The 25,556-nt window shown below is 39.6% G+C and overlaps 1 protein-coding gene across 11 annotated transcripts in view; it reads left to right on the forward strand.

Moving 5' to 3' along the window:
* enox2 (ecto-NOX disulfide-thiol exchanger 2) overlaps positions 1-25,556 on the forward strand; it is a 192,161-nt gene that overhangs the window by 87,958 nt on the left and 78,647 nt on the right. For 10 of the 11 annotated variants that reach the window (XR_015130404.1, XR_015130406.1, XM_086300899.1 and 7 more), the window contains one exon: positions 8,198-8,344. Coding sequence is in view for 5 of the 11 variants with exons in the window: in XM_086300899.1 (XP_086157025.1) it covers positions 8,198-8,344 (147 nt within the window). In the remaining 6 variants the exon portion in view is untranslated. Of the gene's footprint in view, positions 1-8,197; positions 8,345-23,821; positions 23,953-25,556 lie in introns of those variants that run through there. The other variant, XM_086300925.1, reaches the window with a different exon arrangement.

A 25,556-nucleotide genomic window follows, 5' to 3' on the forward strand; every position in this document is an offset into this window, starting at 1 on the left:
GAGCATTCATCTTCTCTGTACATGGTGGCAGACACCAACCAAAGTGTGCATTGCTAATGAGAGCGATCTGGCAGACTTCTTCATACTGCACAAGTTAAGATCACTGTGAATATTTAGATCTCACAAAATAAACCAAATCTCCTGATGTGACCTCGGCACAGAATGGCCATATAGCGGGTTGAGCCAAGTATGCTTTAAAGGTGACCGTTTTCAGCCAGTAGTGTCCAAACTCAAAGAGCTCTACGTGTGCCATTGTTGAAGTGTGTTGGAGCCAGCGAGCGTCTCATTACTCAGCTCTCTGGAACACAAAAACACATCACCATAGGCTGGATGGTTTTCCGACAGACTGCTAATAGCGTTGACGGCTGTTTAAGGAAAGGGTGAGTGTTTCCAAAGTCATTAGCATATGAGTGCCAGTGCCAGTGGTAATGCATGCCACGCCGTAGTAATGATACAGCAATTGCCTACATAGCCAAGATATCCTTAGTAGTGGAGCCTAATTGTTGATGGCTTGATGTGGCCATGCCCCACATGCATTAAAGTATCCTGTCTTTCAAAGGAGCGAACAGATGGTAAGGGCTTAGACATTTTGTGGCCTCGAGGACAGTAGAAAAGAACGGGTCTCTCGGGAGAAACCTACATTTTAACTTCATCGCCTTTTTAGATTTATTTGACCAATGTTATGCAGCGGTCTCAAAGGACATTCCACATGCATGAGCGTGTGTGTATGTGTGTGAGCTAACGTGACCTTATCAGCTGCTGTGTTGTCTCGTTAACACACACGCATGCACGAGTGCACACGCAAACAACCGCATGCACTGACTGCATTGCAGAAAGGGCATAGGCCTCTGACAGCAGAAAGCGGATTAGACTGCAAACCAAAGATTCTTAGTGAGTTTAATGGAATAGAGATGAGTGGATGGGAGATTTAAATAAATTAACCTTCAGTGAATCCCTTGAGGCTTGGAGAATGACAGAGGGGGTCTGAGGAGGATTTTTTTTTTATAAACTTGCTACTGATTTAATGAATAGTCATGACATTATTACAGGGAGCTTGTACTCCTCAATTTGAATGCAAACTTGAGACTGTTTGAAGCACAGCTCAAGTGAGCACCGCAAATATGGGCAAACGCGTAAATGTATTTCCCTCCCTAAACACTAATAACCCGATCCATTTTTTGCCACAGTTTGAGCTCCATATGCCAACTTATTATTAGTGTTTATTTTGCATGCAGAAATGGGTGAGGTTTATAAATGCACTATGAGATATTCTGGCATCTTTTTAAAATGTCATCTCAACATCAGGGAATACATTGACCTTTACTAAACTCCCAGCCATAAGAACATAATTCTTTCTACGTACTTATCACGATATTAACCCTGATTGGTGTCTCTGACATTTACTTAAAGATGCAAAAAGCTGAATATCCTAGATATCATTTTTTAGGAGGATGCTATGATCACTATAGCCTAATTACCGTACATCTTTAAACTGCATTGGCAGTTTAAACTAGTCTTATTTTTGTCTAGTTAGCAAAAAAAGTCTTTTAAATGTCTTTTTTTCTGAGCTATGTTGTTGAAGTGTCATGCATCTCGCTACTACACCCCCAAATCTGTAGGGAATGTAAGTGTAGTGCGCAACCACAAGGTCTGTATGCTGAAACTTTGTCAGCTTCAGCTGTAAAAAAAGGGCTTTTCTAGAATGTACAGTAAGGTCCCATAGAGCACATATCACACTGACTGTGTACAACCAAGCGGATAGATTACCCAGCGGAGATCTTCTGTCTTAATTTGACAGGTCTCCATGGAAACGGGCGTCCATAACAGCATCACGTACAATCTCCAGTTGGTAGAAGCCCCCTTGGGTAACGGTGTCACTGTGCCCTCCATATTCACCGTAATCAATTTTCTGCCAGACTTCCTCCCATCCCGCCTTGAGTTGCTGAAGCTGCGTCAGTCCAGGCTGCTGTCTTAATGGCTTTTAATTGCCTCTGGTTTTACCTGGATGAAGTCTGTCACTCCTGATCAAGAACGTGACTTAAAACACCTCGAGAGTATTCATGGTGATCAACTCATGTGTGCGCACAACACCGCAAACTGACAGAGGAAAACTGGCCCCTCAGGCGTGCGAATTCAAAACAAAACCCAAGTTTTCATTAAAGCTTGAGTTTGGGAAACTTGTCTCGGAGATTACGTGACAATTTGTTTTTGACTGCTGCCGTAGCTCGCTTAAAATATGAACTACTGTGTATTGCGTATGCGACAGACTAATAATATTTTGTTGTTAATATTTTGGGGAAAGGGTGAGAAACATACCCTCGGTTATTAATTTTCTGTCAGAAAACACGGTTGTACCTAAAATGATAATTTGTTTTTTCCCACTTTGTGTGGAGTGCTTGTGGTTTTAACTGCTCTTTGTCTTTGCTATAAATACACAGGAAGTGAAAAGCTTCGTTAATGGTCTCTTGAGAATACCACAGCTGCTTGCCGTTCTTTGCATCCTTTGCTAAGCCGTATCAGTCAGACACCTTGTTTATTCATATCTACAGTCAGCTGCCTTTTTAGGAAGCTTGGAGCTCGTGTCCAGTGAGTCCAGAGCCAGAATGTGTCCTGATGGACACACAAGACGGGATATGAATAGAGTAACATCTCATTTTATTGTAGTGTCTGATCTATGCACAAACCCTTTTTAGTGAGTGCTAAGTGAGGTCTTGTGGCTGATCACTACCCTTTCAGGTGACTGAAGGTTAATTTGGGGTCCTGTTTGTAGACTTGCCAGTTGCCAGCAGAAATGAGACTTATAGCCTGTGACTGTCACATTACTCTGACCCACACTCTGCCAGCTTTGCAGTAAGTGCAATGAAGCATGATTCAAAATATTACCACAAAGTCACTTTGTGGGCTGCATTATTATATCGATGCTTATGTTGCCTCTTGGTAATGGAGCCTGAACTCTTAGGCCATTCTTATAAAACTTTCATACCTTTTCTACCCTGGCACTTATTATGCACGTGGTCTGCTTCACTAGTGTGTCATCAATATAGACAATATAGTGTTGACTATAGTGCTAAAGCATTTTGTGTATTGATTTTAAAAACTAGTGGCGACAGTATGGCCAAACCTGTCTCACAGTGTTTCTTTAACATTCTGGCAGCTTCACTGTATATCACGGCATTATTAGAAATGGTTTTTATTATTATATTCAGTTAAAATAGTTGAATGTCAAACAATGCAATGCCATCATTAAAAACTTTCCAGCAAAGAACAAAGACAGAGAATCATTTAGTTATCGAGCAACGTTGCATTTGTGTTCCAGGTTTCTTAAATGTGAATGTGTGGTTTCAGTGGAGCTCGAGCCCATCACAGCTGTTATAGGGCAATAGTTTTGGGACATCCTGGACAGGTTGCCAGTCGGCCTCAGGATCAACACTAATAGCTAGTTCAGAATCACCAGTTAACCTAACCCCATGAATACCTTTGAAGTGTGGGGTGAAGCTCACAGTGACATCAAATCAAATCATATCACTTTTTATTGTCACATCACATGTGCAGGCACACTGGCACAGCACATGCGAGTGAAATTCTTGTGTGCGAGCCCCACAAGCAACAGAGATGTGCAAACACAACAACACAAACGAGCAAAATACAAGAATGGCCAACCTGAAACTAATAAATATATGTACAATATATAATAGTGTATGCATTTCTGGATGTGTATACTAAATATTTTCCTACGTGTGTGTGTGTGTGTGTGTGTGTGTGTGTGTGTGTGTACACATTTTTACAAATTAAATAGTAAAATAAATAAATAAATAATAATAATAAAATATATAAAATATACAGAGTTGAATATGTGCAATTAAGTGGCATTTATATACAGTGTGGAGTGCATAATGTTGAAGTTCCAGTAGTGAAGCTGAGGTGTCTATGACGTGTTCAGCAGTCTGATGGCCTGGTGGAAGAAGCTGTCTGACATAGGGAGAACATGCAGTTTCCATACAGGACCTTGTAGCTGTGACCTCTTTCCAAACTGTGACGCCAACTTGGAATTCTGTTTAAACAAAACGAAACCAAAAAAATGACCATTTGGTGTCCTGTGATGAACTGACAACCTATACAGTGTGTACACCGCTGGCTGTCTGAATAGAGCTGCCCGAGCCTGCCTCTCCTCAGTTGCCTCCACCAAGTCTTCTGGGGATGACACCAAGGAGTTAAGAGTAATGTCTGTAATATCTGCAGTATGTGCCATCCAGGAGGCATTCCACCTTAGCTGGGTTCTTTTGAAATAGCCAAAGAAAATAAGAAAGAAGTCTTGGTTTTGCTTCTAGTGGGGCAACTGCTCTGGGTTTCCCCCTTGCTTCTCACCACAGCTGGGTATCATGAATATGTTTTCTTTTTTTAGAGCATTAGGTCTGTCGGATGCATCCAACTGTGAGCTCACAAACTTGCAAAACGGAAGCAGTGTATGGGGAAGGTGTTTTTCTTGTTTCTTTGACCAAAGTGCATGAATCTGCTCCATCTCAACAAGACAGAAAAACACACAGATCTTTATGCAGCATTTCCTCTTCTGGCTTTTTTTGTGATGTTCAGGATTAAAAGTTGTTTTTCACCTGATCTGATAGGCGAATGTGCTCAGCCACTTTAAACGTCCGATGCAAATCAGTGGAGCTGAAAGACGCTTTGTTGACAGTTCGGGTTTAGTAATGCAGTCAGAGAAGCTGATTTATTTCTGAGGTTGGGACTGTGTTAATGGAATGTGCCACCGTCTTGCCCTTTGCCTTGTTCAGATGGATGAATGTCCAATAATCTACATGGTCTCTGTATTTTCTCTGCTCTAGTTTAAAGACTTCGCTGCTTAGGTCGTCCCCGCACTAATGCCCATCCTCGCAGTGGTGCGCTGATGCACATTTCCTTATGCTCTGCATTATTCATATCCACCAATTGGTTTATTAGCTGATATTTGTTCGATTAAAGGCTACAAGAGAGTTATGCAAACGTGTTAGGAAGAAAATCATTACAGCTCAGTGCGCTGTCTTGTACTTGAAAGCTCATAGGTTCAATTTCCATAGCTCCCAGTGACTTATGAAGTGTGATACAACTAGATGTAAGATACAACTTGTTTTCAACAGTGTCAAATTAAAAAATAGGGTATTTGTGAAATAAATAGTCTTATCTAATCTAATTTCCTAAATTCCTTAATTTGTATAACCATTAGTCTAAAATCTCAAAGCTGATCAGTGTACTAAAAGAAAATGAGTAAAGCAGGCTAAACGTGGGATTATGGATCACATTTCATAGATTGTGAGGTAAATTATGTGTGAGTTTAATGAGCAGTTATTGTTGTAACTGCTTGGATCCAGCTTGGTTACTTCCATGTTTTGTTTTTGTGTTGTTTGTTGACCTGGCTCAACTTTAAAATAATCAGCAGAAACTGGCTCGCATTCTCCCAAGAAACTCACAATGTAGACGTACTACCTTGTTTCAATTCCAAGGCAGTTCAATGGTGTTTTAATGAGCCACTGACTTTCACTGTGCATTCTAATGGTCCTGTGCTTTCCTGGCTCACTGTACCATTAATGGTGCATGTTGTTAATTCATTCTTGTTGGACGAGCAGCCCAGAGTCATTTGTGATATTTCTTTTGTATTCCGTTCTGAGGCTCGAAGTCTCTGTTTCATTTCCTCGGTTTACTCTGCAGCCCTGCTGTCCATCTCCTCCCACCCTCCTGGCATTTATTTTCTTCTCCCTCTGGGGAGTGATTCTCCCCGACATCGCTACACGCCCTGGCCAGATGTTGAAACTTAAATACGCCATTCATCAGCCCACAGACTCAAGTAGGGTGATGACCCTGGAAAGACATTGTTAGTATACAAAGCTCACACACTCACCGCCTTTACTCATAAATTCTCTTCCCACCCTGCACATTTAAACCAAGACATTTCTGGTGTGAGTAACTGTCCAATTTCTGGTTCTGAAAATGGCCTCTTGAGAGCTTAAACTTCAAAAACAAGATTCTAGTGTGTGATTAGAAATGAAGATTTGCAGCCAAAATCTTTTTCATTGAGGCCGATTTATTGTGTCCATTATTTTCTCTGCAGTTAATTCCAGAGTAATGGTATCATTCAAGAGCCAGATAAGTTACTGAACTTGATTTAAAAAAATAAAAAATGTTTAAGTCCTTGGAGCCTTCTGTCATGAACTCTAGATCAAATAAAATCAACAATTTGAGTGCCACAGATTTGCCTATTTTCATTCACCTTTGCACCATATTTTCAAGTCCTTTTTTTCCGTTTAGGAACAAATCTTGTAAAATTGTTGGAGAAGCTCACCACTGTGAGCTAAAGTGACGCTCTTTCCTTCATCTGGAAGGGCAGTAACACTGTAACCACTGAAGCTTAGTGGTCAGTGTTCAGTGCTGCTTCACTTTTTCCATAACTACTCTTTGCCTTTCGCTTGGGAACTCACAAGCGCATGACTAAAAGTCTCATCTCTTCAGATGTAAACTGTTGCTGTTTATTGGTGACCGAGTTAACATTGGCAGAGGAATGCATTTATTTCGCTCTCTGGACGGTCATCTTTAAAGACGTGACAGATGGATGTTGAATAGAGATTGACTTAAGAGGGTTCTGTGCGTGCGTGCACGCTCACACACACTACTCAGACCGACTGTGCAGAAAATACCAATGCCTAAATCTGAGAAATCTCCCATGCACAGATTTAAAGTATTTTAAGGCCTCGTTTCAGGTTTTATTGCTGGAATTGCAAGCATGGCATTAACTTTCTAACAGACTTTATCCTATGTTTTTTTTTCTGGTTTTTTTCTTTGTTTGTTTGTATGTTTGTTTTTAACTGATTGTTTATGTAACAGAATGGGAGTTTGCACACTAGATTTATAAAATTCAAGGGGAAATTTGGTAGTTCTCTACTTTCCTTATTCTCCTTTTTAAAGTGAGGCTTGATCTATCTGTTTTTCTTTGTCTATGTCAGTTGCTAGTCACATAAAAGCTACTGGTCAATCTTGTTGTTGACACAGTTGACAAAGGTATCAGTAACCTCATTAGCTGTATAAGCCTTAATTAAACCACTACTTCAAAGCTGCATCATTAGAGCATCACCCTGAAGTCTTGAGTATTTGATGGGCTAAAAAACAAGGCTACAACAGTTTCAGTACACAATTTAAAAAAATAAAAAATGAATGTCTATAGCTACTTCTGAGTTTGATACAAACTGATTAGTCTCTCAGACCTGTAATAGAGCCACAGTAAAGTGGGGTTTCTGCTCTGTTTTGCCATGGAGGGAAAACAAATCTGAGCTCAAAGAAGTGTCATGAATTTTTCATGAATTAAGACGGAGTCTCTCCAGGACCCCGCTCTGAATTATGAACTAATGCAGCTCTTAAAGAGCGCAGAATAAGTGATACATTCATTAGGACTTGGGGGGGAATCTCATAATAATTTAGTGATAAATACAGATTCATTCAAGTGTTCTTACTGTCTCGTATGATCGAAATAAAGATGCTAAGGAAAAAGCTGTCTTCACCACACTGTCTTATTTTTACTATTAGGTTGTGGCCTTGTTAAAACTGACCTTGATTAGAAGAGAAGGAAGCCTTGCACATACCCGTCTGCCCAGGCAAGCACAAAATATTGATTCATATGTCAGGCATCCAGTGTATCGTTGTCTATTTTTGCCTGCAAGTGAGCAACTGAAACGAAGACCTAGAAAATAAAATCCCATATTAGTTTTGGTTTTGTTTTCTTAAAGAGCGAGCACATTTTAATTAACAGCAATATAAACCTTGGCTATTTGAATCTCAGCAGAAATACTAATTTATCAGTGTAGCCCAGTTGGCTTTCTAGATTGCTGTACCAATGAGAATGGGTTTTATCAGCCTGATTAGGGTTAATTAATTTAAGTGTTATTCCATCTGCTATTGACTGTAGCAATGGTCTAAACTGATTACATTTAAAAATATATTTTACAACTTTTAGCATGTAAACGGTTTGAGTCCAGTGTGACTCGAAGATAGTTGAACTTGTTTTGCAGTGTCAGGCCCAAAACGGGAGCATTTTTAGTGACACTCTTTATATATGTCGTCCACTTTTTTGTAATCTCATTTATCTCACATCATTTTAAATAAACGAAGAGTCGTTATTTAATTGAATATATTGTGGCTTTTGTTTTTGTCTGTTTTGCAGGACTCAACGCTTTGCCTTTTGATCCAGCAGCCAACAACGACCCTCTTCAGTTCAACGGTTCCAGCGGACAGCTGGTGACCGACTGTCCTCCCTTGGAAAACACTGCAGAAAACAGCAAGAAGAGGAAGAGAGCCAGCCTTCCTCCAGGTACTAACAGCAGCTACCTCACAAGTTTTGCACCACTGCTGCAGGATTGCTCTATGGTCTCAAATCCTCATTTTGCCCTCAGCCATGTCAAATTTCTAAATGCAAGAGTTTGTAACCTCAAATGGAGAATACCCCCCTTCACTTAGGAGTGCTTTGATACAACAGTTATATTTCTTACCTTTCTCCCCTCCGTCTTCCTCTACCAACATCAAATAAGTGCAATGTGAATTGTTGCATAATCCTATTATTTGGCGGCAGTATGGAAAAGAGTAGCTTAGTTCAGTCTGTTGTTGTTTTCGATTACCTTGCCATGTCCTCGGGCTCTGGTTGTCAGGCCTGTTTGGAGGTCAGGCAGCTGCAGCAGAAAAAAAAATGCTCCGGTGAGATTGTGTGTACGCGCCTGACTGTCTGTTACCGTGCCAACACAGGCTGCCAATCACAGCTCCAACACAGCTTCAGTTTTCTCACACAAACACTGACCACAGGGAGGGACACACTGAGAAAAGTGCACACGCGTGCATGCGTTTATGTGAGGATGTGCTATAATTAAACAGTAATTTGAGTAAGTGTTGGTGTTTGCCTGGTAATGTGTCAAATTAAAAAAGGACTTTCTAATTAAAGAATTAAAGAAGTACTGACTAATTAATTGCTTTGTAAGTAATAGAACAAAAAGGCCCTTAAGACAGAGAGGTGTTGTTCTGTGAGCTCTGCTTTCGTGGCAATGCTAATTAATACTTCACATTAGCGCAGTCTTAATCGACTCTTCATCTTTTCCTCACATCTTCACATGAACGAGTCCATGACTTGATGGCAATTTAATTTTAATTCGCTGACCACGCTAAACTCTAATTGGGCAATGTATCTTAGATGATTGTAGAAGGGCAGGGTGGGTGGGTGTGTGTGTGTGTGTGTGTGTGTGTGTGTGTGGGGGGGGGGGGTAGTGAAATTGACACCACATGTTGACATGTGGGGGAAATAAAAGAAGGTAGCGATCGGTAAAAAGCCTTAAATTAGAAAATGCACCAATTACCAAAACACAATGCTTTGTATTATTGCAGGAGTTTGTTGGCTTAAGAGAAGTTGGCTTAATACAGCTTTTCAATTAAGAAAAAATGTCTTAACTGTGTTACAAACCTCCTAAAATTGATCTATACAGATAAGTTTATGAAGAGAGCATGTTGTGCAAATGTAAACAAACATGGAGCTTTTTCTTTTGTTAGATTCCAGTTTCTTCATGATCAATGAGCTCTCACTTGTTAGATTTCCCACAACAGCAGTGAGAACCAAGTATCCTACGGTCATAATGTCATTAGTTTAATGTGAAATCACTCTGTCAGTATGACCGTGCATTCACAGCAGAAACTGAGAATATTTAATGCATTGTTCTGCTGTCATGTTTAAGTCACATTAGACGAGGCAGAAATGTTCAGTATATTCAAAAAGTGCTCAGAGCAACAGTGGTAACAGTGTATAGAGTTATAGTTTTACGGTTACAGTATTTTGGCTCTGTGTAACTTGGTAATTCTGCACAAAGTTATTTATAGTATTATATTTATATTTGCCATTCTCTGAGAACTTGGTTTCTCCAGTATTACATAATACAAGGATGTGATCTTATACAGCCTGGGAACTCAACAGCAAGTGGCCTCAAGGGGCAATGGACAGTTTTTCAGAGCTTCCAGTGTAACCAGAGGATATCCTGGTCGAGAATTTCTATTTCTGCCTGTCAAAAAAGCAAAAGGAGATTTATTTATTTTTCTCATCCAGCTGAAGGGCCCATGAGCTGATGTGGTGGTAAGGCATCCATCATCCCTCCATCCAACGCTCTACAGTTCACAAGAATCATAAGAATAAGCCTTATTCTCCCACATGGGAAATTTGTCTTGGGTAAACGGTGCTACACATAGCTGGATTATGCAAATCCAGCTATGTGTTCCTACAGCATTTTGCTACGAATGCTGTAGGAAAATCACCGCTTTTCCTACAGCATTCGTCCGATTTTTTTATTTATTAATTTTTTTTCTTTGTGAAACTCACCTGATGAATCTTCCTTCAAATTGTGCCCAGGGTTAAGATCGTATAAAATGGAAAAGTGGCTGTTATTTTACGTGTGGATGTCCATTTTCATAGGAATCTCAACTATTTTTAGAGTCTTGGTCAGATTTTCTGAAATGAGATTCTAATTTGTTTCGGATATAACACTTGCAAGCTTCCTTGACTCCTCTATGGACTTAAGTCCTCATTATTTTGTGCAGTACAGTCAAGCAGTGACAACAGAACTTGACACTTTCTTTCTGTACTTGACACATTACAATAATCTGTGAGTTGCAATGGATCATTAGCTACTTTGTCATTCTCTAACCAAAGGTTGCTCAAACAGTCTATTTTTGGAGATTTGATCTCGTATATTACAGTAATACTCAGTAATAATTGTTAATCATCAAAAGAACAGTTCTTAGAAATCACGAGTGTGCGTAAATTTCAGATTGTAAATAATATAGAGGACTGATCGTATTGCTATATACCTTTTACCAGTTTTTGCCATATTAAGTTACCTGCTGAAGCATTATTGCAGCACCGCACTAACATTGTATAGGAGCAGCCCACATTGTGTTGAAATTCCCAGTAATTCTTTTTTTATGATCTGTCATTTACTTGGTGATATAGAGGAGCACTGGTTACCTCTTATGTTTGACCTCATCCCATTGTCTAACCTGTATTGACACTTCTTCATTGACTTTAAGTGTAGGGGTCTTTGCATTGGAAGTGTCTTAGGTTGGTGTCTCTCACTGAAAAGGACCCATTCAGCGTCAGACTGTCTTTAACTAGTTTCTTCTTCTTCTCTTGACTTTTAACGTGATTCTGTTGGACTACATTGAGTCCAAACTGACAAATCACAAATCTAGCTGCCCCATGTGCTATTCCAGAATTAAATTGGCTACAAATTAGCTTTGACTTGGCCTGGTATGACCTGAGAGTCTGTCAGTTATTTCTGCCTTCTTGGTTGGAGCCCTTGCAGGACTAGCAGGTAAATGGTGGCCTAGAGCAGATGGAGCTGTGAATTTATCGGCTTCTAGGGTTGGATTCTGTCTGGCTTTTGATTGTCTTCACCTGGTCAGGTCCTTGAGCCCTCTGAAGCACTGTGACTCATTAACAGCTGTATTGACTGAGTCTTGTTCAGAAACTCAAATAGAAAGAGTTTTCTCATTACATGTACAATTCATGGTACTCTAGTGGCATTATACAGCAGCCCCCTCAAATGTTACACAGCAGAATTGTCTTTCACTAACTGATTTAAAATTTAGGGAATTAACAAATGAACTAACTGACATGAGAAATTGAAGTCATCACAGATTTGATGGCTTGCTTTGGAAAGATTTCATTTTTTCTGATGACATTTCTTTAAATCGTTAAATTGCCACACTAAGCAGACAGACACATAGGGGATGGAGCACTCCTCTCTTGTAAACAGTCAAAAAGTAACATTTGAAATTGAATTGATGTTCTGTGGACTCGGCCTTTAAATAGACACAGTTTGTCAGAGTCACTTCTCTCTCTGACTCGATGTGACTAACTCCATGTTTTTATTTACTTCAGTATGAAAAAGTTCCAGAGAAATTAAGTTCAGTGAACATCATATCACTTGGGAGGTCATTACCAGTTGGTTATTACAAAAACGAGATTATTGTTGAGCTTCTCTGTGCCCAGTAAAATTTTGTTATACTTTATTTAGTTTTTAAATGAAACACTAACGCACTTTTTCCCCAGCGACCATTCCCTCTATAGTTCGACTACACACTCAGCCACCATGTTTGCTCTTTATTTTCTTAGTCTTCTCTGTTTATGTGCACCCACTCTGTGCGTGTGCCTGTCTTTTAACCATCCATAATAAGTGGTGCCTTAGGATTAGCAGGCGCACTGCACGGATCTTCCCTATACTGTTTGTTATCAGTTTTGCAACACAGCCAGAGATGCCCATTTCCCCTCAAGTCCTGCTGTGTTTAAGCTGCAGGTGGCGAAGAGAATGAGATTTTTAAAATGATGCTGCTCCTGTAGTGGAGCAGTTTTACCCTTTATAATGAATATAAATGTCAGTGTAGTAGCAACTGCACATGTTACATTGAATTATGTCGTGCCTGTTGCGCATGTTAATGTAATAGTAATGATAATCATAATTTGTGGAGCAGTTTCCAAAACAGTTTTGTGTGATTTAAAGAGAGCCAAAGTTATAAAGGCATTCTAATATTTTGTGATGTCAAACTAAAACTGAGTTACCAAAAAACCGAACAGCTGAAGGGGAAGATGGAAATCAATTTTATTTTTTAAGGTATTTCTGTTTAAGACTGTCTGTCATTTTTCAGGCCTTAAAATGAGGGTTTCCTCTGCTGTGGGGAGGCCCTGTCAACTCTGGTAATGAGGTGTGATTTCAATCGCAGCGCTGTGCCTCCAGCACTCTTTAACTAACATTCTTGATCTCATGCAGTCTACAGTGTGTTAGTGAGAGTTAACACAATACTAAGAAACACTCCTACTTAAAGGACTTTGAATTAAATGTGTTTTCATGTAACCCAAATATGTCTGACATGAGGACAAACTCGTAAAGAAAGGACTATTTGGATTGGCGAGTTTAGTTAGCATAGTTTGACATCTGTATGTCCGCTGCAAGCAGTGTGTCTGCTCATTGCAGTAACAAATAACTTTGTGTGGAAAACGCTCTTTGAAGGAGAACACTTACCCTTTGGCTGATTGGGTTTCAAGCACCCTTGTAACAAGGTTGTTTGACTGGGAAAAATATTGAAGTGATCAGAGGGGAGGTATATTTTCAAACCTAAGGCCATGCGTGTGATTTTTATCCGACGCATTTCCAATGCCTAGATTAAAGAAATGTTTTTCTTTTTATTGGTTTTTTTTTTTTTTCATTGCATGAAAATCAATTAATTAAATTTCAACACGAATGCCATTTCACTAGCATTGTTTTAGCCAATAAAAGAACTGTGCTCTAACCGATCCAATCACGTATGCATTAACCTTTAGTGAGAAAGGAATTGAATAGAATCTATTGATTCTGCAGGAAAAAGGTTAATGCCATTTAGCCAAGGAAAATAAAAATACATGCTGCGCAGGTAGGTAGTGGTAACAATTGTCAGACAGCTTCTGCATCATAATCTGAAATATAGCAGCAAAATTATATGGACAGTATATATTATTGTATCCTAGTGGGATGTTATTAATGTTAAAAATGTTATTAAAATATATGTAGGTCTGACTTCTTTCTGTTAAACATGTATCCTACCTTTCTTTTATAGAGAGAACTTTATTACATATATTAAATATTCGACATGTGCAGATTTATCTATACAATCTTGCATCCTAACAACCATCAAATGGCTCAGCAAGTTTTCATATATACTATTTATACAACTACTGTTTGGAGAGGTTTCTCAGTTTCTGTGCCTCGCTGTATTCAGTCTTCAGTCTCCTTGAGCCTTAAGCTGAAATCGTACCTTTTGATGTATGCATATCCACACGGATCTATCTGATGTAAAATGCATCACCTGCCCGTGTCCACAAAGGTTTGGACGCCCATATATGTATGAATCTATATCCCACTGTTAATACATGCGGACAGGAAGCTCAATATAAGTAGGAGTGCTTTGTAGCTTCCTGAGCCACCAAAGTGTTAGCTACAATAAAGATATGTTAAAACACAGATTTATTTTTTCCTGTGGAAGCAGGTGCATCTCTCTCATGTTGCTGAAGCTTGTCTAGTCAGTAAAAAAGAAACAAAAAAAATGAAGGTGTCCGAGCGATAACGGTAAACCTAGCTCATCTCGTCATCTGTCAAGGCGCTGCGCTGGCCAAAAAAATGCCTGGACTCGACTGCTTAACATAATGTGACGGATGTATTTGTGCTACGTAGTTTTGCAACCACAGTGATTTAAGTTTTGAAATCCTGACGAAGAACAAACCATTGCACAGCACTTTATTTTTGCCTCTGATAAACAGCTGAGCGCTATAAAGGAGAGTAGTGTTGACTAACCCGATGTCGTAACGTTTTTTTGTCATGCCATTTAGCCAGTACAAAGTCTGAGCGTGTAGTTCACACCCTGTCTTCTACTGTGGCCTGCTCGTGATAAATGGTTTCCACTCTGACTGTGTGGAGACTGTGTGGAGCTCCAAAACACCAGAAATAAACTTCCGTTCAGTAAGCTGAATGTTGAAAAGTGCTTTGTAATAGTTTTGAGAACTACAGGCAGTAGTATGCCTTTTTGTGGCCCTTTTTGGTTGTCACATGGGAGGGTAATGGATTTGAGTATAAAAGATGTAATGTGATGTCACTGACCCACCACTGGTAGGCAAAGGGTCTATTGGAAAGTAAATTCTGTAATGGGCTACTCAAGCTGTCGTGGATGACAGTCCATTGAGATATATGTCATTGTCCTGTAGAGGTGTATGTGTGCGGGTAAGCTGACTTGCATGGCGCGTGCTGAGGTGGGGGCAGATCTGCAGCGGGATGTCAGTCTTTGTGATGCCAAGGCCACACAGAAGATTTAGAGTGATGCTGATGGACTGGAGACACTAATGACAGATTGATGTTAAAAATAACTCATTAAGAGATTAACAGGATGCATGCAGCCATGCAGGGGAATTAAAGTGTAATGACTTTCTGAGTTCTGAAGTGATTGTTCTAGATTGAGCAGCTGCAAGTTTCTGAAGACAGATACTCTACGCACAATATCTACAGAGTATATGTGTTTTAACTCCAGGAGAGAATAGTGATTGAAATGCATGTTCAGCTCCTTATTCTTCTGGGACTCTTCTATTTCACTTGCAAAATAACAGTTTAGTTATCTCTACTCCTGCTGAGGGAAAGACGGAGAGTGCCATTGTGTCACTGTGAACAGTGTGTTCTTGCACAGTTATGTCAAGCAGCTTTTAGTATTTAGGAAACTGTTAATTACAGCAGTTCCAACAAAAAGACCACGTATACAAAGCGTCTGATCCAGGTAAACGTGCAGTTTCTAGATCTATTCCACTGATGATCGTCGAGCAAGAAAATTAAATTGATGTTTGTCCTCCTTTTTCCTTTTCCCATTTGTCATCCTTATATTTTTTTAATCATGCTGTCTTGCTCCCTGCCACTTTTCTTTCAGCTGCAGTGGTCAGGGATTTAGTGCCATTTCACCCCATCTTGCAAAGCCTGCAAACATGAGACCTAAATAATTCAGTGCCAGCAGGCGCTCAGCTCTGACGTGTCTCTAGACTTGCACTAAAGTTAATGGTAAAGCCTTAAGCAAGGTTCAAGCTCTGAAAGTATAAAAACAGAAATATTCATTTGGCTGTCATTTTTGTTCATGGTCAAAGCAAAAAACAAAACAAAACCCAAAAACCTGCATTGCTTTGCAAATGGTCCTCTCGGTGTTATAATTCGTGCAGTGTAACAAGAAAGGTGAACAATTAGTTGCTTCTTCATGCCTCGGCCTCGGGGAAATGACCAAATTAGTTTTATTTTGGGGCATTTTCCCATCCTTATAATTAGTCTTTTCTAAATTGATTTCTAATCAGCACATGCCCTGCAGGCTTAAATTTTAGAGTTTAGCAGTGAGCTACCTACAGCCCATAAAATGCTCAGTGTTCATTTTGGTATAAACTTTGATAAACAGTTAATTGATACAGAGAGAATATTTGATTTGGGAGTATTATTGCATAAAAACAACATAATGCTTTATCCAACATGCTAAATGCATTGGTTCTCCTAAAGCTGGAATAGACAGCATTTATTGGCAACACTTGACAATAAACCCAAAACATTTTCGTCATTATTTTGAGAAAGAACTACGCTTCTTCTTCTCCAGTTGGCTCTATTTTTAGGATTTAAAAAAATCTAGGCCATGACAGAAAACGTTGGCCAGTAACAGGTATTTTCAGATCTCGGCAGAGACGTACTATAAATTAGCATAATAAGCTGCAGCAAGATACATGCTTTTATAGACCGTAAGCTACAACAGTAAGGTGGTTAATGGATTCTCCAATTAACAGGCAAGTTATTTTCCCCCAAACTCAATACACTAAAAAAATATATGCTTCTCTTGAATTTCATGCCAGCAACATGTTTCTAAAACAGGGACAGGCGCATCAAGACGCTGGAAAACCAATTATTTTGCAACAGGTCAGCAGTGTGATTGGGATGTCCTTTTTTTTTTTTATATACCCAGAGAGGCAGAGTCTGTCACAAGTAAGGATGGGCTTTCGTAAGCAGCACAGAAGGAATTCATGGGCACACAGTTGCACAGTTTAAGAAGTGTTTTTGAACATGTGACTGCAAACAGTGTGAAGACCTCATCATCTACAGTAAATAAAAGAGGGCGTTGTGATGGTGCGCTGCCACCTTACTGCAAGAACATTCTTGTTTTGAATCTACCACATGGCTGCAGCCTTTCTGAGTGGAGTTGCTGGAAATGTGAGTTTTTCTGCACACTCTGGCTTCCTCCCAGAGTCCAGCGATATACACATGAGGTTAATTGGTGATTCTTAATTGGCCAGAAATTAGTCTGAGAGCAAATAATTGACTGTGTCTTTGTTAGCCCTGTGATAGACTGTCGACCTGTCCAGGGTGTACCCTGCCTCTCTCCTTATAACAGCTGACATAGGCTACATCCCCCGGTGACCCTGAATTGGATAAGCAATTAAAAATATGGACTACACATTAAAACATTATGAAATTTGAAAAAAAACTTATGTGTGCAAGGGCTGACTACCAGTAATGAATAGCCATAATCTTCATCCATTAAAAACTTCTTTGTTGGAAATCGTTGCGTGGGCTCAGATGCTCTCCTGAAACTGATTCGGTGAACACAGTTCAGAGCTACATCCACAAATTAGAACTTTATCTTGTAAAGAAAAGACTCCCATGAAACAAAATCCAGAAACACTGCTCATTTTTCTGAGTATGAAAGCATTTTAGAAGTGAAGCTGAAAACTGTCCTCGAGTGTTTTCAGCACACAGTTCAAAAGCCTGCATCCATGACATTCATAGGGGTGCATTAGTGCACATGACATGTGTAAACTGAACATCTGTCAGGGTTCTGTTAACGTTATATATACATATAAAGGTTTGGGAGGAAAATATGCTGCCATCAAGATGATGTCTTTTTCAGCTTAAGCATTGCTTATTTTAGCAAGATGATGGCAAATTATATATTTTTTTAATTATTTACACTATGACGGCCATAAAATAAAATGGTCTTGGTGCTAAACTGCCATGCATTTATCCCCTACCGATCCATTCCCTTTTCCAACCCAGGTCACTGGAGAACTTTCATGGACACTGGAACAAGAAGCATACACCTTGGCACCTTAGAACATGTGGAATAATAATACAGAAAGCCTGTACGTTCTCTTTGATTTAGAACATTTAGTATGTTTTACCATTTAGCATAATACAGACTTTAAATTACAAAGCTGCTTGCGTCAGTGTCCCGACCGTTTTGAAAAGAGGGTTGTACATCTCCAGAAGAGGGCTGTAATCTACCCAGCACTTCCTCTGTATCTCAGCCCTCCAACCCCCATCCTCAATTTAGTTGAAATAGAAGCTGCCATTTCCTCCTGTTGAGTGCATGTTTCTCTAACAGAGAGGGCTGGCCTGAGATTCAAAGGCTCAGATGGTTCAATTACAAATGTAAAGGCAATTGAGAGGTTTTATCTAGAGTGTTTTTCATGAAGCCACCAGCGATTGTCAGATCTCTACATGTCTGAGATTGCTTAAAACACCAAAGAATAATTGCTCTCTCAGAAAGGTCGGATTACTAGATGAATTATTTATGCTGTCTATGTGGATGAGGTTTGTTTCTATTACAGCTGAACCAAAATTGCTTTACACAATCCTTTGGTGTGTTTTTTAAACTCTTTTAAATGGTACCAGAAGACTGTTGAACACACAGACCACAGTGTTCCTTCACCACATAATCGGAGATGAACATGATACAGGAAGTGGTATGTTTGGCTCATACATTCAGAGCTTGAGTTTCTTGGGAACCTAAGCAAAACAAGAAGGGGCGCAAACATGGAAAATACAGTTTGGACACGTCATAGTTTTCCTTGTTGTCTCGTTGCCTCCGTGTGAATGAAACTCCCTGTTTTAACCGGTATTGTGCTCACAGCAGGATGTTCATCACAGACGCTCCACAGCTCCACTTCTCTTCTATTAATGCCCCGCCTCGCCTCGCCTTTCGCCCATTCCTCCTCTCCTTCGTCTTTTTTTCCCCTCTAAGCCTGAAGCCAGTTTAACTCAGCCACACCAGCTGCCTCTTACTGCCTGACATTATTGCCTCTTCTTCGTCATCCTGCCACCATCTTTCGAGAGAGTGGTTCAGAAGTAATACTAAAAAAAGAAAGATGAGTAATTAATCAATTATAAATTAGCCTAATTTATTTGACTAAATGTGAGCTGTCATCTGACTCTTAGATTCATAACGGCATGTAGGTTGTGTATGCTTCTCTAATTTGAGATTCGTGTAACGTGACGAATTTATCTTATGCATTTGCTCGGTTAGGAAGGGACCTCTTTGCACCTGAATCTTAGCAAATATCAGAGCATTTTAAAAATATAATTTAGACTGCGAAGGACTGACAGTTTGGTTGACGAGAGGCCGACAAACCGATGGTCACCAAGCCAATGAAACTGGATCAATCACCCATTCACACAACAGCTGGATCAGCTGTTTTCATAAGTTGCTTGTGACTGGCCGAAACAAATTGGTATTTTATATTCATTACAGTTGTAAACACAAGCTTTACAGCTGAAGTGTGGCCTTTTCAGGCTAGCGCTAATAAAACATCTTCGTCCAAAACAAAAATTCCCAGCGGTGAATCATTTGCTCAGTTACTGTTCCACAGAGCACAGATGCTTATTATTGAGTAACAATCAAATTATCTTGGATTATCGGATTTGGGGCAGGGATAGCTCAGTAGGTAAAGTGGTCGCCCCATGATCGGAAGGTCGGCGGTTCGAATCCACTTAACGGCTACCCTGAGGTACCCCTGAGCAAGGTACCGTCCCTACACACTGCTCCCCGGGGGCCTGCTTAGTGGGCTGCCCACTGCTTCACTGAGTGAATGGGTCAAATGCAGAGAAAAACAAGTAATTTCCCCATGGGGATCAATAAAGTATCCATTATTATTATTATTATTATTTGATTCATAGCTTGTGGTATAGCAGGAAAAAACAGGTCAGCTAGATCGCAGAATATAATAAGAAACATGAGGTTTACGGCATATTTATGATTCTTTTGTTGTTTTTGTGTTTATCTAAACATTGGTTCAAAATCTAAAGACAATCAGTTCACCGCTAATTTATTTTCTATTCAGCTGTTTTCTTCAGTACTCATGAATATGAGTTGTGTACTCCGTCATCCTTGCAGCTTCATCACAAGGCCTGTTCAGCGATACGCATAAAGTGCCACCCATCTGTTATTATTGCATGATTGTACCAGTGTGCGCACAGCCTAGGAATAGTTATTGATGTCAGAGCTTTTCAGTAGTGAAGTAGTCTATCTGAAAGACATTTCAGGTGCAGACAACATAGTAAAACATCAGAGAGAAGATATCCAAAGCAGGATTACTTTTTGACAGACAGTCCAGGGTCTTTCTCTTTTTTTGTTACGTTTGAGCAAAGTCTGAAAAACAAAAATGTCACGGGAGAGCTGCACTGTGGCTGATCACGTGCTCGGACTCCTTTGAAGAAACACGTACAGCATGTAAGTAAGCAAAGAAAAAAAGCCTTTAAACTACCCTTCTTCTCAAGGGATACGTGTGCTTCAAAAAAAAGTAAAGAAAACAAGTGTCTACATGAGGGTGCGTGTGTTTAGACCAAGAACAGATTCATGCAATAGATTCAGAAAGAATCAAATCGTTTCTACTTTAGTGAGGTAGATTTAATTGAAATTTATACAATCGCAATTTTGGTCACTCACTCAACACTCAAGCCCCTATAATAATTGAGTAAAGCTGCAATTACAGAAGTATTTGCAAATTTATTGAACTTCTTTTTCTCTTTTGAAAGCTAAATTTCAGTTTCTACTTGTGAAGTGATCTTTATTCATTTATTCGTCACCTTTTCCAATTTCTAAAAGACACCGGTCTTGCTGCTCTCTAGCAACAACTGGCAACACGAGCTCAAGATTACATCATGCAGGTACCTTTGGTCTGCAGTTTGAAAAGCCTGATGGATCAGAAGAAAGTCTGCTAAAATTCTGGATGTGTCTCTTTTTCTGTTTCTCTCACAAAGTCTCCCAGACATCTAAGAGGGGCAGATATACTCTGCACTTTCAACATCTTATCATAAGCAACCCCCTTCCTTAACAATGACTTTCTCTGCCCAGGGTTTCGCTGCTGCTTTTCCCTTTCCTTCTTTCACTACATCCCATATTCCTCTCCTAGTACGTGGAGGCGATAATCCTCTGGGTGGATGATTTAGATGATATGCTAAGGAGTTCATAAGCTTGTCTTTACCTGCATATATTTTGTACTGTGTGCGTAGGTTGTGCATGCTCAATCTGTACTGTATATTTATACAAGACTTTCATTTTCATATTGGAAATGTGGCCGATTTATATTCTTAATCCAATTATATGAGAAAAACATGGTTGTTGTCTGACTAGAGTTTCACAGATTGCATGTTGTGATCAAACCTTTGTTTTTGAAGTGTCACTTCTCATATGCGTTCTGGAAGATGTAGGGTTATTGCAGCATGATGATGATTGTATCAATGCGGCATTGGCTTTATTAACACTCTTTTGACGTTCTCTTCCTTGGCCTGACTTCCCCCTCAGGTAGGGAGTTAATAGGTTTAATCTAAAGTCAGCATGCCAGATGATTAGTGTTGTTAAATCCCAAACTATGTTGTAATGGCATCGACCGGAAAAGCGTTTTGAGTCATTTGTCAAAGCCACTGGAAGGGAAGCTCCCCTTTTTACATTTGCCAAGTGTGTCCACTCTTCCATCATACCTTCCTTCCTTTATCTTTTTCTCTGTTGACAGTTTCCTGCAGGTGCAATGAGACTTGATTATTAGAACGTTTCCTTTTGTCTAACTAAAAAGTAGAGTTTCAAGTGGCTGAAGGAGATGTGGAGACACTGCATGCACACGGTCAAAATGACGTGATTTCAGATAAAGAAACGTCAGCTGTATTCTCTTCACGACGAGTTTGTTGGAACCTCATACAAAAGTGGTTCTTTAAAAAATATACATGCATGAAAACATGACCTGATAGAAAAAGTTGGTTCACTGCAGACAGAAACACGGTTTGTCCTTGCTTTCCTTTTAAACCTTTCTATTGGGGATCAGCTGTGAGTATGCAGTGGCATTGTGTTCAGTAACGCCGTACCACAATATGGTGCTGAAAATGTCTTTGTTGCAGCGTTGTTGCTATTCCAAGCCAGTTAAGGGGGTTTACAAAGGCAGCTCAGGTTTTTTGTCTGCCATGAGCTATGTGCTTCTGCGAGGGAAGGTATCTCTCATGGCTAGTCAACCATGCTTCCATTAGAAAAAAGATGATCTATTGAAATAACGCCAATGACCTCCATCCACCGAGCTTTACTAAAGAACGCATCAGACCATGATTTATTGAATGCTTCACGTCTCTGTGGAGGTCACTGTCTGCTAGAATCTTTTATATATGGTCTTAAAAACCCATCCATACTAATATGTGTCTCCCATTAAGTTTCACGACCGGTGATGCAGTTGATGACATACAACAGAAAAATGTCTATACCTCCAGCTGTTAGAGTGATAGTAAAAAGTGATGTCCTTTAATTTGTTTCGGTATTGATCATGTACTGTTGGCCTTTGTTTCGTTTATCAGTACCAGCCTGGGTATCTGTCCTTGAGTAATTCAAAAGAGGGGCCATTGCACTTACATGTACACATGTAAGATAGCTTCTTTTTTTTAATCTTTCTTTACAGAGATTGGCGAGCAAAGATTCAGCCTGCAACATATTTTTCATTATATACTGAAATAATCAGGTGTATAATGTAGTTTGCATAGCTTTCAATTATTTTTTTTTTGAATAACCATTTTCCACAGTCAATACAATTGACATTTTTGCTATATTTAAAAAAAATGAAAAGTCCAAAAATCATTTAGATTATTTTGTAACGTTGTAATTGGAACACTCAGTTACTGTAACCATGGTGTGACATGATAAGAAACCACACATTCACCATGCAAAAAGAAACTTTTAAAGTGGTTTCAGGAAATTGGATGCTGTGTAAAAATGTCTATTAGAAAAAAGATTGCAATGATTTGAAAATGTGTGAAATTATATATTTAATTGAAAACAGTGCAAATTCGGCATACAACATGTTAGAAACATTATAAAGTTAAAAAGTGTAAAAACATTTCTGAAATACCAGTTGGACATCTAGACGTTTTTATCATTTTATGTAAGAAATACAAAAATTGCAACATCTTTTCTGGTTACAGCTTTTCCTCAGCTGTGGAACAGAAATGCAGAAGCATGTCATCCATTGATCCCCACTGGAGTTTCTTGAACTTCCCTACGTCTTTCTAATCTTACACAGTAATTGATCTAAAGCCAGTGTGTTCCACAACCCAGTTTTATTTCAATTACTTTTTGATAGAGGTATAGAAGCACCTGTGTTCGTCACAGGATGTGAGACTTCTTTTTGGTGTGGGATGTGCACAAAACATGAGCATAGCTAAGCTGAACGGCAATGATGTGGAGCTCATGCTAGTCTATTTTGTCCAGTAATTTTAATAAAGCTATTTAAACACAAAGTTATTGCTTAGGAAAAAAAAAAGCAAGGCAACATTACTGCACAGTTCAAAGACTGAGGTTTCAATGCAGGCTTTAATGGGGGGGGGGGGGGTTAGCATTGTTTTTTTTGTTTATTTTTTGGGTTTTTTTTTTTTTATATATTTGAGAATTTACCCTTACAATTTTAAGAACTTTTTTTTCCTGGCATTATGTCAGGTAGATTATTCTATTCCTTGGCTGCGTTCAAACTTTACCGAGCTGTGACCCCATGCGCAGAGTTACATTCCAAAATATTTAATATATTCTTTTAGCTTAGGTATTCAGCGTGGACACCCACCCAGGGAAAGGTGAACGAATCCTGAAGCTTTCCAGTCATCATCTGTCAGAAGCCTACTAAAATATTGCAGCTTTCAGGAAGTGTGGAGTCTTTCTGGGAGGCTTGCTCTTTTGAAACCCTGCTATTCCTCCAGCCCTTCTTGTCACAACATTGCACTGGCAGTCGTTACAGTGACAAGCTCAAAGAAAGCTGCCTGGATGAAGAGGCGTGGCCAGATAAGAGCCCTGGCAAGTTCACTGAGCTGTTGACATTTCCTCACAGCAAGTCCCCTGGTTCTAATTGGCTACTGCTGATAAGATTCCCATGTTGTAATTGGCAGCTGCTGATAAGATGCTGTCACCTGCTGCAGTAGTCAGCAGCACGGGGAGGTGACAACGACTCAGCAGTCAGTAGGCGGACAGGGCTAAATCCAGGGCCTGAACCTTGTTTTCCAGAGATTCTATTCCAATCTGGGGTTGGCGCTGGCTATGGCAATCGTGCAGACCAGGGAGCAGGTGCTTAAAGAACCTAAAAATGCGTCTTATCAATTCGTTTCTTAATATGAATGAAAATGCAGTTTCTCTGCCTTTTTTTAAAGACAATCTGTCTCTGCCTGTGCTTATCTATGCTCTTGTCATTGCTGTGATAAGGGCTGCAGTAATTCCGAAAAAGCTGTATTTCTGTGTAACAATAACATCTGAGCACTATTTAAATCTAAATGGGTACAAACTGCTTTGTGGGTTGTTTCTGTCTGCTGCTAGGCCATTATCTTATGAAATCATATCCATATTGAACTTATCTGTCATAAGTGTTGGGTAGCAGGTTGTTCATGCACATTTCCATGAGGACAAGGGTAGGTTGTCTGGCTATTTATAATTCCTTAACTGTATCTAGGTTTTTTGGACATTGTGTGTAAACTGTAATGTTTTGAAGTAGACCATGGCAGACATAACAGAGCTCAAACAAGATTCAAAGAGATCCTGAACTACATGCCACAGACAACTGTGCTGCTTTCTGAGATATTAGGGCAGTATTTGTAGCCAAGTTATCCAGTTACTATCTCCCTGCTACTTCTCTGTGCTGATGAACAGTTGGTCGATTTCAGAAGCAGGTGCAGTTTCAGGGAATGCATCTCTGCTAAACCAGCCAAGTATGGCATAAAGATCTGGTGGAGCTGTGATATCAAAACTCCTCTTTGCATAAAAATGATTGAAAACCAGAACTCCAGAATTACAATTAAGACTACAATTTAGAATGTTTAATGGTTCAGTGTATAAATATCACAACTAGATTCCAGTAGATCAGAGCCAACTGAATCAAGTGCAAAATCCTATTCATTATGACAGGGCAACACTGGGGCTTCCACAGTGCCTGCTCCTGTGTATTTTCAATGCATTAGTTCTCAGTTTGTGGGAACATCACTTTGTTGGAACATGGAATTACACACTAATCAATGTGTATTTATGAGTACAATATTCTCTTTTCAATTAAATGAACTAAAAAACTTTTAATTGTGAAAATATCTTAAGGAAAGGTCCCAGTACTTTGGGGGCTCCATATTGTAGTGGATTACACATTTCAAATTCAAATTTTTTTTATTTGTCACACACACACAACCATACACAGTATGACATGGGGGTGAAATGCTTGTAGCTGTACAATGCCCGACCATTAAATGACAGAAGAAAAGTTTTACAATATTTACAATTTACTACAAAAATTTACAAATTAATTTAGGAATTTACAGTAAAGAATGTGCAAATAGCAGAAGAGATTATAAAGATAAGGATTATAAATTATAGGAATTATAGGATTATAGGAAATGTGTGGTGGTGCGTGTGGTGACGTGTGTGAGAGTCCAGTCTTATAGTGACGTGTTTGGGAGAGTCCAGTCCTACACCTGGTTCAGGCCCCGAATAGCCTGGGGGAAGAAGCTCCTCCTCATTCTCTCTGTTTTGGTCTTAAGGGAGCGGAAGCGCTTCCCAGACCTCAACAGTGAGAAGAGTCCATTGTTGGGATGGGAGAGGTCCATCATAATCTTCCTAGCTTTGGACTTGCACCGCTTGGTGTAGATGGACAGCAGGTCAGGGAGCTCTGATTGAATGATGCGTTCTGCCGA

Source organism: Aulonocara sp. 'chitande type north' Nkhata Bay, linkage group LG2 (genome assembly GCF_057382095.1).
Source record: "Aulonocara sp. 'chitande type north' Nkhata Bay isolate Kocher_YH1m ecotype deep benthic linkage group LG2, A_spYH_male_GT1.1, whole genome shotgun sequence".
Classification (NCBI taxonomy): domain Eukaryota; kingdom Metazoa; phylum Chordata; class Actinopteri; order Cichliformes; family Cichlidae; genus Aulonocara; species Aulonocara sp. 'chitande type north' Nkhata Bay.